This window comes from Phoxinus phoxinus (genome assembly GCF_949152265.1).
Source record: "Phoxinus phoxinus genome assembly, chromosome: 7".
Taxonomy (NCBI): domain Eukaryota; kingdom Metazoa; phylum Chordata; class Actinopteri; order Cypriniformes; family Leuciscidae; genus Phoxinus; species Phoxinus phoxinus.
The window spans coordinates 38,915,033-38,927,532 of NC_136882.1; the positions used below are offsets into that span (position 1 = coordinate 38,915,033).

At 38.8% G+C, this 12,500-nt stretch overlaps 1 protein-coding gene across 5 annotated transcripts in view; it reads left to right on the forward strand.

Annotated features, from left to right (window-relative positions):
• Positions 1–12,500, forward strand: part of LOC307002245 (serine/threonine-protein kinase Nek5) — a 36,804-nt gene that overhangs the window by 12,189 nt on the left and 12,115 nt on the right. For all 5 annotated transcript variants that reach the window (XM_079619661.1, XM_079619660.1, XM_079619658.1 and 2 more), the window contains 11 exons: positions 331–385; positions 475–675; positions 3,040–3,115; positions 3,239–3,327; positions 3,911–4,065; positions 4,242–4,320; positions 7,181–7,282; positions 7,378–7,458; positions 8,262–8,324; positions 8,408–8,470; positions 8,749–8,929. In XM_079619661.1, the coding sequence (XP_079475787.1) occupies positions 331–385; positions 475–675; positions 3,040–3,115; positions 3,239–3,327; positions 3,911–4,065; positions 4,242–4,320; positions 7,181–7,282; positions 7,378–7,458; positions 8,262–8,324; positions 8,408–8,470; positions 8,749–8,929 (1,145 nt within the window). The remainder of the gene's footprint in view (positions 1–330; positions 386–474; positions 676–3,039; positions 3,116–3,238; positions 3,328–3,910; positions 4,066–4,241; positions 4,321–7,180; positions 7,283–7,377; positions 7,459–8,261; positions 8,325–8,407; positions 8,471–8,748; positions 8,930–12,500) is intronic.

The window sequence follows — 12,500 nt, forward strand, 5'->3', positions numbered from 1 at the left end:
TGTGTGTTCAGCTCTTCATCTTCATCTGTGTGTTCAGCTCTTCATCTTCATCTGTGTGTTCAGCTCTTCATCTTCATCTGTGTGTTCAGCTCTTCATCTTCTGTGTGTTCAGCTCTTCATCTTCATCTGTGTGTTCAGCTCTTCATCTTCATCTGTGTGTTCAGCTCTTCATCTGTGTGTTCAGCTCTTCATCTGTGTGTTCAGCTCTTCATCTGTGTGTTCAGCTCTTCATCTTCATCTGTGTGTTCAGCTCTTCATCTTCATCTGTGTGTTCAGCTCTTCATCTTCATCTGTGTGTGATTGGTCTGTCTGAACTCATGTGTCCTGCAGGGACATCTGGTCTCTGGGCTGTGTCCTGTATGAGCTCTGCGCACTGAGACATCCAGTGAGTACATCACCTTTACACTGAGATGATGATCTTTATGTCCTCTAAACTCTCACACGTAAGCTTTCATTATGCTAACTGTGTCCCAGTTTGAGGGCAGTAATTTAAAGCAGCTGGTGTTGAGGATCTGTAGGGGGCGCTATAGTCCAGTGTCTCAGCGCTACAGTGATGAACTTCGACTTCTGCTGAACCAGCTGTTCAAGATCAGTCCTCGAGACCGTCCGTCAGCGAACACACTCCTCAGACGACCGTTACTGCAGGCTCAGATCAGCAAACACCTCGACACACAGGTACGACGTCACCTGACAGTTTACTTAAAGGATAATTCCGGTATTTAACACCTTGAGTCTATATTGTAGTTTGTTTTGGATGAACAAGAGTGGTGGACAACATTTTTTTGACAATGGTTCCTCTCTCGAGTTTTTGACTATAAAAGAACTGGCCATGGACCCATTTAACATTGGAGTCAATGTGCATGTCCGAAAATGTCATTAAAACAGCCAATAATGTTCGTTTACAAAACTGTTAAACTCACCGAGTGGTTAGTGGTGTTCGTTGATGTTCCAGAAACAAAAAGTGTTGCGAAATACAGTGTCTGTCGTGTTTTATTCGTCATTTTGTAAAATCCCATTGTTGAAAAAATAGTTCCACTATAGCTAAATAAACGGATTGGAATCATATATTGCGACGATATATTGTTTATAATCATCAACGAACACCACTAACCACTCGGTGAGTTTAACAGTTTTGTAAACGAACATTATTGGCTGTTTTAATGACATTTTCGGACATGCCCATTGACTCCAATGTTAAATGGGTCCATGGCCAATTCTATTATAGTCAAAAACTCGAGAGAGGAACCATTGTCAAAAAAATGTTGTCCACCACTCTTGTTCATCCAAAACAAACTACAATATAGACTCAAGGTGTTAAATACCGGAATTATCCTTTAAAGAGATAGTTCACTTAATTTAAATTAGCCCATGATTTACTCACCCTCAAGCCATCCTAGGTGTATCTGACATTCTTCTGTCGGACGAATATAATCAGAGTTATAATAAAAAATATCCTGGCTCTTCCAAGCTTTATAATGGCAGTGAATGGCTGTTTCTGTTTTGAACTCCATAAAAGTGCATCTATCCGTATCTATCCATGATAAAAGTGCATCTATCCGCATCTATCCATGATAAAAGTGCATCTATCCATGATAAAAGTGCATCTATCCATGATAAAAGTGCATCTATCCATGATAAAAGTGCATCTATCCATCATAAAAGTGCATCCATCCATCATAAAAGTGCATCTATCCCTCATAAAAGTGCATCTATCCATCATAAAAGTGCATCTATCCATGATAAAAGTGCATCTATCATCATAAAAGTGCATCTATCCATGATAAAAGTGCATCTATCCATCATAAAAGTGCATCCATCCATCATAAAAGTGCATCCATCCATCATAAAAGTGCATCTATCCATCGTAAAAGTGCATCTATCCATCGTAAAAGTGCATCTATCCATCATAAAAGTGCATCTATCCATCATAAAAGTGCATCTATCCATCGTAAAAGTGCATCTATCCATCGTAAAAGTGCATCTATCCATCATAAAAGTGCATCTATCCATCGTAAAAGTGCATCTATCCATCATAAAAGTGCATCTATCCATCGTAAAAGTGCATCTATCCATCATAAAAGTGCATCCATCCATCATAAAAGTGCATCCATCCATCATAAAAGTGCATCCATCCATCATAAAAGTGCATCCATCCATCATAAAAGTGCATCTATCCATCGTAAAAGTTCATATATCCATCGTAAAAGTGCATCTATCCATCGTAAAAGTGCATCTATCCATCATAAAAGTGCATCTATCCATCATAAAAGTGCATCTATCCATCATAATAGTGCATATATCCATCATAAAAGTGCATCTATCCATCGTAAAAGTGCATATATCCATCGTAAAAGTGCATATATCCATCGTAAAAGTGCATATATCCATCATAAAAGTGCATATATCCATGATAAAAGTGCATCTCTCCATCATAAAAGTGCATCTATCCATCATAAAAGTGCATCTATCCATCATAATAGTGCATCCATCCATCATAAAAGTGCATCTATCCATCATAAAAGTGCATCTATCCATCATAATAGTGCATCCATCCATCATAAAAGTGCATCTATCCATCATAAAAGTGCATCTATCCATCGTAAAAGTTCATATATCCATCGTAAAAGTGTATCTATCCATCGTAAAAGTGCATCTATCCATCATAAAAGTGCATCTATCCATCATAAAAGTGCATCTATCCATCGTAAAAGTGAATCTATCCATCATAAAAGTGCATCTATCCATCGTAAAAGTGCATCTATCCATCATAAAAGTGCATCTATCCATCGTAAAAGTGCATCTATCCATCGTAAAAGTTCATATATCCATCGTAAAAGTGCATATATCCATCATAAAAGTGCATATATCCATCATAAAAGTGCATATATCCATCATAAAAGTGCATCTGTCCATGATAAAAGTGCATCAATCATGTATAACAATACATGAACTGCGATATTAACCTATAGATATTTACCAAAACTTTTTAAATCATGAAAAATGATATAAAGCTGCACTTTCTTTTCCATTTCATGTCAGTTGCTGGAGGATGAGTTTAGTCACACAGTTCTTCACGGACACACACCAGCGGCACCTAAAGCCACACACAATCCAGGTGTGTGTGTGTGTGTGTGTACTACAACATACAGTAAATGAAGCAGAATGTGTTATCTGGTGTCCTGAAGTGTATCGTGTGAAAGTGACCTGGTTTATCTGGAATTCTTTGGTATTTCTAAAGATCCGGTGGGATATAAACCCGTCCTGAGACCTCCTGTCCTCAAAGCACCACCGAGACCCGAGCAGAGACGCAACAGAGCCAAAGCACAAGTGAGTTTTCATATAAAGACATTGACGTTGTTTAATATTTGACCCTGTGAGTCATGTGACTGCACCTTTAAGGGAACCTATTGTACCCATTTATATAGTCTTGAGTTTGTTTTTAGCCTCTTCTAAAATAGGTTTTCATAATTCAATATTCAAAAAACATAATTTTCCCAATATTCTCCATTGTTGCGGCTCCTCTCTTCCCAGTCTGTCAGTAACGCTCTGTTTACTTCCTGTCTCTATGAAGCCCCTCCTTCTGAAAAGCACACTGTGCTCTGATTGGTCGGCTAGAGAAGTGTGTTGTGATTGGTCGAGCGCTTCGAGTGTGTTTGGGAAATGTCCCGCCCCTTACCTTAACCGCCAGTTTAACACACTACTAACTCAACCAGGCCCCGCCCCTTTATCCTGCGTATGCATTATTTAAATGAGGAATATTGTGACGTGTTCGTTCCCGGAAGAAACTCAAGACTACAATGGAGGCGTTTCAGGAGTTCAGAAACACTGAATAAATGCACACTCTATAGTCTAATGAAGATATACTGAATTAATAAAATAAATGTTTTTGTCTCTCTCCACTGTCTCTCAGCAAATAAAGCCTCGATTCCCTGCTGTGTTTGTAAACCCGATTGCGTTTAAACCTTGTGTTGACCATGAGCGCCGGTGGAACGGGCCGGTCGAGCGTCAGGAACATCAAGAACCTGTGGAGGATCACGACACACACGCACTGGAGCCCTACAAACTGTGAGACACTCGAAACCAGATCCTCTTTACTGGAGCTCTGATCGATTCATCTGTGAAACTAATGTCTTTATATTCTCTGAAACAACGTCATCAATCCCTCTGTTCGATAACCACCGCATCTGATTTACTGTTGAAATCATCTGCGTGTGTGTGTGTGTGTGTGTGTGTGTGTTCAGTGTCGCTAGGGCGAGAGACGAGTATCTCCAGAGGAGACGTGAAGCCCATCAGTACAAACTCAGAGCTCAGAAACAACTGGTGAGTGTCACTGAACACAAGTTATCATTCACTACAGACAACTTGCTTTATCATGCACTGGTCAGTGTGGGTCTATTTTATATGGAAACTTGTTTCCGCCACAGAATGAAAAAAAAAAAAAGTTAATTGTGACTTTTTATCTCACAATTCTGACTTTTTTTCTCACAATTGCGTGATATAAAGTCAGAAATTTGAGATATAAACTCGCAAAAAGTCTTTTTACCTTAGAATTGGACTTCTGAGAAAAGATGTCCGAATCGCATGATGTAAACTCGCAATTGCGTGATATAAAGTCAGAATCGCGTGATATAAACTCGCAATTGCGAGATATAAAGTCAGAATTGCGAGATATAAAGTCAAAATTGCGTGATATAAAGTCAGAATTGTGAGATATAAAGTCAGAATTGCGAGATATAAAGTCAGAATTGCGAGATATAAACCCGAAATTTCAAGAAATAAAGTCAGAATTGCGAGATATAAACTCGAAATTGCGTGATATAAAGTCAGAATTGCGTGATATAAAGTCTGAATTGCGAGATATAAAGTCAGAATTGCGAGATATAAAGTCAGAATTGCAAGATATAATCTCGTAATTGCAAGAAATAAAGTCAGAATTGCGTGATATAAAGTCAGAATTGCGTGATATAAAGTCAGAATTGCGCGATATAAAGTCAGAATTGCGTGTTATAAAGTCAGAATTGCGTGATATAAAGTCAGACTTGCGTGATATAAATTCAGAATTGCGTGATATAAAGTCTGAATTGCGAGATATAAAGTCAGAATTGCGTGATATAAAGTCTGAATTGCGAGATATAAAGTCAGAATTGCGAGATATAAAGTCAGAATTGCGAGATATAAAGTCAGAATTGCGTGATATAAAGTCAGAATTGCGTGATATAAAGTCTGAATTGCGAGATATAAAGTCAGAATTGCGAGATATAAAGTCAGAATTGCGAGATATAAAGTCAGAATTGCGTGATATAAAGTCAGAATTGCGTGATATAAAGTCTGAATTGCGTGATATAAAGTCAGAATTGCGAGATATAAAGTCAGAATTGCGTGATATAAAGTCAGAATTGCGTGATATAAAGTCTGAATTGCGAGATATAAAGTCAGAATTGCGAGATATAAAGTCAGAATTGCAAGATATAATCTCGTAATTGCAAGAAATAAAGTCAGAATTGCGTGATATAAAGTCAGAATTGCGCGATATAAAGTCAGAATTGCGTGATATAAAGTCAGAATTGCGAGATATAAAGTCAGAATTGCAAGATATAATCTCGTAATTGCAAGAAATAAAGTCAGAATTGCGTGATATAAAGTCAGAATTGCGTGATATAAAGTCAGAATTGCGAGATATAAAGTCAGAATTGCGAGATATAAAGTCAGAATTGCGTGATATAAAGTCAGAATTGTGAGATATAAAGTCAGAATTGCGAGATATAAAGTCAGAATTGCGAGATATAAAGTCAGAATTGCGAGATATAAAGTCAGAATTGCGAGATATAAAGTCAGAATTGCGAGATATAAAGTCAGAATTGCGAGATATAAAGTCAGAATTGTGTGATATAAAGTCAGAATTGCGAGATATAAAGTCAGAATTGCGTGATATAAAGTCAGAATTGCGAGATATAAAGTCAGAATTGTGAGATATAAAGTCAGAATTGCGAGATATAAAGTCAGAATTGCGAGATATAAAGTCAGAATTGCGTGATAAAGTCAGAATTGCGAGATATAAAGTCAGAATTGCGTGATATAAAGTCAGAATTGCGTGATATAAAGTCAGAATTGCGAGATATAAAGTCAGAATTGCGAGATATAAAGTAAGTATTGCGAGATATAAAGTCAGAATTGCGAGATATAAAGTAAGTATTGCGAGATATAAAGTCAGAATTGCGAGATATAAAGTCAGAATTGCGAGATATAAAGTCAGAATTGCGTGATATAAAGTCAGAATTGCGAGATATAAAGTCAGAATTGCGTGATATAAAGTCAGAATTGAGAGATATAAAGTCAGAATTGCGAGATATAAAGTCAGAATTGCGAGATATAAAGTCAGAATTGCGAGATATAAAGTCAGAATTGCGTGATATACAGTCAGAATTGCGTGATATAAAGTCAGAATTGCGAGATATAAAGTCAGAATTGCGAGATATAAAGTAAGTATTGCGAGATATAAAGTCAGAATTGCGAGATATAAAGTCAGAATTGCAAGATATAAAGTCAGAATTGCGAGATATAAAGTCAGAATTGCGAGATATAAAGTCAGAATTGCGAGATATAAAGTCAGAATTGCGTGATATAAAGTCAGTATTGCGAGATATAAAGTCAGAATTGCGAGATATAAAGTCAGAATTGCAAGATATAAAGTCAGAATTGCGAGACATAAAGTCAGAATTGCGAGATATAAAGTCAGAATTGCGAGATATAAAGTCAGAATTGCGAGATATAAAGTCAGAATTGCGAGATATAAAGTCAGAATTGCGAGATATAAAGTCAGAATTGCGAGATATAAAGTCAGAATTGCGAGATATAAAGTCAGAATTGCGAGATATAAAGTCAGAATTGCGAGATATAAAGTCAGAATTGCGAGATATAAACTCGAAATTGCAAGAAATAAAGTCAGAAATGAGAGATGTACACTCGCAATTGTGAGATAAAAAGTCGCAATTATCTTTTAAAATGTTTTATTCTGTGGCTGAAACAAGCTTCCATAATTTTGCTTTCATAACTTCTTCTTTAAATATGTGTGCATGTGTGTTGTAATTTACAGCTGTATTTATCGTATATTCATGTATTTGAGTAATATTGACCAGATCTGATGTAGAGTGATGAATCATTGATCATTTCTGGTGTTCAGGGTCTCAGACCGTCCACAGCAGACGAAGAGTGTCGGCCGCCCAACGCACAAGAGCATCATGGGAGAAAAGCGTCTCAGAGCGGGAAACTGCAGGGACAGGAGGTCACCGTCGTCACACTCCTATTCATGATCGTTAGATAACGACACATCAGTGTGCTGAAGGTGTGTGTGTGTGTGTGTGTGTGTGTGTGTTGCAGGAGTACCTGAAGCAGCTCCAGCGAATCAGAGAGCAGTATCATCATGATGTCAGAGAGATGAGAATGAGAGCAGAGGTCGAGGTACGTGTTATTGGTTCTGGACGTTGATGAATCAAACACGTGAGTGTTAGCCCATGATTTACTCACTCTGAAGTTATCCTAGATGTATATGACATTCTTCTAGACGAACACAATCAGAGTTATTAAAAAATGTCCTAACTCTTCCAAGCTTTATAATGAGAGTGAATGGCTGGAGAAAATTTGAAGCCCAAAAAAGCACTATAATAAAATCAAAATAAACCAAAATAAAGGTCTTGTGAATGCGATTCTTTATATATATATGATTTTAAAATACCTTATTTTTTATGAATATATTTATGTTAATATATAAATTGATATATTTATAATTGTTTATATTTAATATATACAATTATTAAATATAAACATTACATTTTTACAATATATTCATAAAACTAGATTTTTATTTATATTAAAATATAAATATATAAAAAATGCTAATTTACTTATATATTCAATATCTATTTATGAATAAATTAAGTGGTACACCGTTGTTTCTCCAATCAGCATTTGAAAAGCAGAAAATGTCTAATGAACATTTACCAGAAATTACAACTTCTCCGTTCACTAAAATAAAAACACCAGATGTGTTCAGCTGCTCGTATGGGTCTCTCGTTTAAAGATGTATTTAAATGTGCTTTAATTTTTTTTTTTTACAGCCACTCAACAGCATTTTGATTTTTAAAGCCACTTTGAAATATAATCACATAATTATAAATTCAGAGATGATTTATACAGAAATGTAATTTCTGTTGGGAGAAAAAAACATAATAAAATGAGTCTGATGAGTGTGATGATGTTCTCAGGACAGAGCACCAGACTTACTGAGGAAGAACAGAGACACACACACACGTGGGAAAGAGCAGCAGGTATGAACAAACACACACACACAAAACACACGAGGACATGACACACACCCGTGTTTGACCGCTCCGACACGTGTGTGTTTCAGAGAGGAGTCATGTTTGAGATCAAGCTGAGTGATGAAGAGCACACACAGATGAAGACTGAAGAGGTGAACTGACTCTCACACACTCAGTGTTACGCTTGTGTTACAATATAACTTCTAAAATATTTCCTTAATAATATTATCCTTCTAAACAAGTAATTAATTACGCTACTTTGTTACTTGTTTAAGGAAAGTAATGCGTTACGTTACTTTTCCGTGATCTCTTTTTTGCAATGATGTGAATGTAGGCTAATATTGATCAGGCAGGATATAAGCATGACGGTTGACCAGGTGTGTGTGTGTGTGTGTGTGTGTGTGTGTGTGTGTGTGTGTGTGTGTGACAGGACAAGCCCCTGAACAACACACTGACGCTTGAGCGTGGAGAAAACCTCCACAACGGTCCACACGGCTCAGAGGAAGAGCAGAAGAAGAGAGCCGGATGGTGTCGAGACGCCGCTGACACTTTACTGAACGCTCTCGAGCGCATGAATGTGACGACAGAGAGTATCAGCGACACTCAGACAGGTGACACACACACACACACACACACACACACACACACACACACACTTACTGAACACTCTCGAGCGCATGAATGTGACGACAGAGAGTATCAGTGACACTCAGACAGGTGACACACACACACTCACACACACACACACACACTTTACTGAACGCTCTCGAGCGCATGAATGTGACGACAGAGAGTATCAGTGACACTCAGACAGGTGACACACACACACACACACACACACACTTACTGAACGCTCTCGAGCGCATGAATGTGACGACAGAGAGTATCAGTGACACTCAGACAGGTGACACACACACACACACACACACACTTACTGAACGCTCTCGAGCGCATGAATGTGACGACAGAGAGTATCAGTGACACTCAGACAGGTGACACACACACACACACACACACACTTACTGAACGCTCTCGAGCGCATGAATGTGACGACAGAGAGTATCAGTGACACTCAGACAGGTGACACACACACACACACACACACACTTACTGAACGCTCTCGAGCGCATGAATGTGACGACAGAGAGAATCAGTGACACTCAGACAGGTGACACACACACACACACACACACACTTACTGAACGCTCTCGAGCGCATGAATGTGACGACAGAGAGTATCAGTGACACTCAGACAGGTGACACACACACACACACACACACACTTACTGAACGCTCTCGAGCGCATGAATGTGACGACAGAGAGTATCAGTGACACTCAGACAGGTGACACACACACACTCACACACACACACACACACTTTACTGAACGCTCTCGAGCGCATGAATGTGACGACAGAGAGTATCAGTGACACTCAGACAGGTGACACACACACTCACACACACTTACTGAACGCTCTCGAGCGCATGAATGTGACGACAGAGAGTATCAGTGACACTCAGACAGGTGACACACACACACACACACACTTACTGAACGCTCTCGAGCGCATGAATGTGACGACAGAGAGTATCAGTGACACTCAGACAGGTGACACACACACACACACACTCACTCACTCACACACACTTACTGAACGCTCTCGAGCGCATGAATGTGACGACAGAGAGTATCAGTGACACTCAGACAGGTGACACACACCAGAGATGGGGACTCGAGTTTGAGACTCGGACTCGAGTGCGACTTAAGTCGCACACACAGTGACTTCAGACTCGACTTGAGACTCGTCCTCGAAAGACTTCAGACTCGACTCGGACTCGAGCTGCGGGACTCGTGAACAATGTTTATTTTTAGGAAACGTCTGATGAGCTCGCTGTTATTCCCCTCCTTCCGTTATCTATAACCTGCCTACATAACACTATATCTGCTGCGCGCGGCCACACATGAGAGGACATCAAACATCGATTGCACCGGCCGCTGCTGTGCCATTCATCGTAAGCTTTGGGTTTAAAAACTTTCACCTCAAACAGAAGGCTCAAATCCTTTCTTTAAAGTGAATTTCGTTTTGTATTAATTGTATCTTAATTTTAATCAATGTTTCATCAACCAATTGCCTGGATTTAATAAATAAGAAGTAAATATAGCAGACAATATAATCACGACACGGAGGCGCCTGCGTGTGAACTGGAGCGCGTCTCATAAATTAACCGAAACTCAGCGTATAAGGTAGGCTGCTATACTTCACAGACCTGAAAAATATATCTATATTGAAATGTATACTTTTATACAGAACAATTCAAAACGAAAGAAAACAGACTGCTCTCTGCTTATGTAATCCGTAGCCTATTTCTCTCTGGCGCATTCACTACTGCGAAGATCGCGAGTCAGCATCGTCAACTTCATCTTTATTAATAAACAATTAAAATGTATCCTTGCTATATTTGACATATTCATAATCATTGCTTTTGCTGGTTCTTTGAGCTCTGGTCAGGGACGGACTGGGACTAAAAAACGGCCCTGGACTGTGACTAGGCCCGGCCCAAAGCAATCGGCGCGCAGAAACTCGTCAACAACAACAATAACGCCTGGCATGAGTGTCACAAGACTTTAATTGTGGCTCATGATACTACACCATCCAAATTATAGCAATAGCACTGATGTTGACTAGATGTTGTGTTAAAAGCATATTATTCTAGATTAACTTGAATACTACATATAAATGGAGGTCTCAACACACTGCAGTCCTGTGTAAAAAACCTCTAGGCTTTGACTGTCTGACTTGGGGCGCTTAAAGTAATTTAAAGTTGAGCTGAGGTGGGTGTCTTTCTCTGCTCTTGGTCTAAGCTCAACCTGAATAAACAAATGATGGAATGGATTTAAAAAAACAAAACAGGTTTTATTCCAAGATAGCATGGAATAGATTATGAATAATGTTATAACGGCATATTATATAATCTATTCCATGCTGTCTTAAAATGAATTTATTAGCCTACTTAATAATCTTAATTAATTTATGCAGTAATAAATCTTACTGCACAAATAATAACACCACATAAAATGAAAATACACCATTACAAATGTAACTTCTGTATTCAAAATCTTCAAAGTTTGTAAGCATTAACTAACGTTACCAACATTTTTAAAAGTAAAAGCACAACATGTTTCTTAATATTAGCTACTGCATGTGGCATTTTACAGCTAAAATGTTGAAGATTAGCTGTTTTAACTACTGTAGCCTAATCAATAAAAATGTAGCAACCTGAACATCACTTCCTAACATCATCCCTAGCAAGTAACTCTCTTTCTCCTCTCATGTTCTTGCCCTGGATCTACCTGTGGAACCATCTCATCTTTCTGTCCCTCATCATCACTGGTGGCATGTTGCTGCACAGCTGTCTGGCTCACTTCTTCACTGCTGCTAATATTTAACTGAGAGGTGCTGCTGCTGGCTGTGCTGCTAAATATTTCAGTTAGTTGCGACATTTAGCGGCTTCGGTATCAAAATTCCGCAAAAAAATTTTTTATCTCGCTTTCTCAGCCCCACCCTTTTCTTTCCGGTTTTTACCAGCGGCCGCGTTAACAGGGAAAAAAACAGGTGATGACCGCGTGCGTGGCGGTTGGTGGACCGGCCCGCCGGCCGTCCTGGAGTACCGGCCGTTCTGTGATTCTCCAGGTCACACAGATGGCCAGTCCGTCCCTGGCTCTGGTGCTTTATCGGCAGCGCCGCCGCATTAAAAACATGATTGCGTGATGAAAACATGATGAAAAACACCACTTAAATATAGCCTAACTGCTTAGAAAGAAAACACAGAACAAATAGAGTAGCCTAATGGGCATACGTCCATCTCGCGAATGTACAGTCTTCTTCATGCCATCATCACCCATATAGCCGCTTTTCCACTGGCCACCGCGAGCACAGAGGCCGAAACTCCTGTCAAAAATAAATCGCTATACAAATATATCAGACGCTGCCATTTAGTCTTTATTTAAAAACCACAAAACAGGTAACTTAGCCTACTTGCATTCTTCATTTGTCTCGCGGTCTTTTTTTTTTTTTTTTGAACAAGTAAAACTAAAAGTGTGTTGTAACGCAAGCGTTAGGCTACTGAATATTTAATGAGTAAAATATTACTGAAAATTGATTAGTAATGCCGGCTTAGACT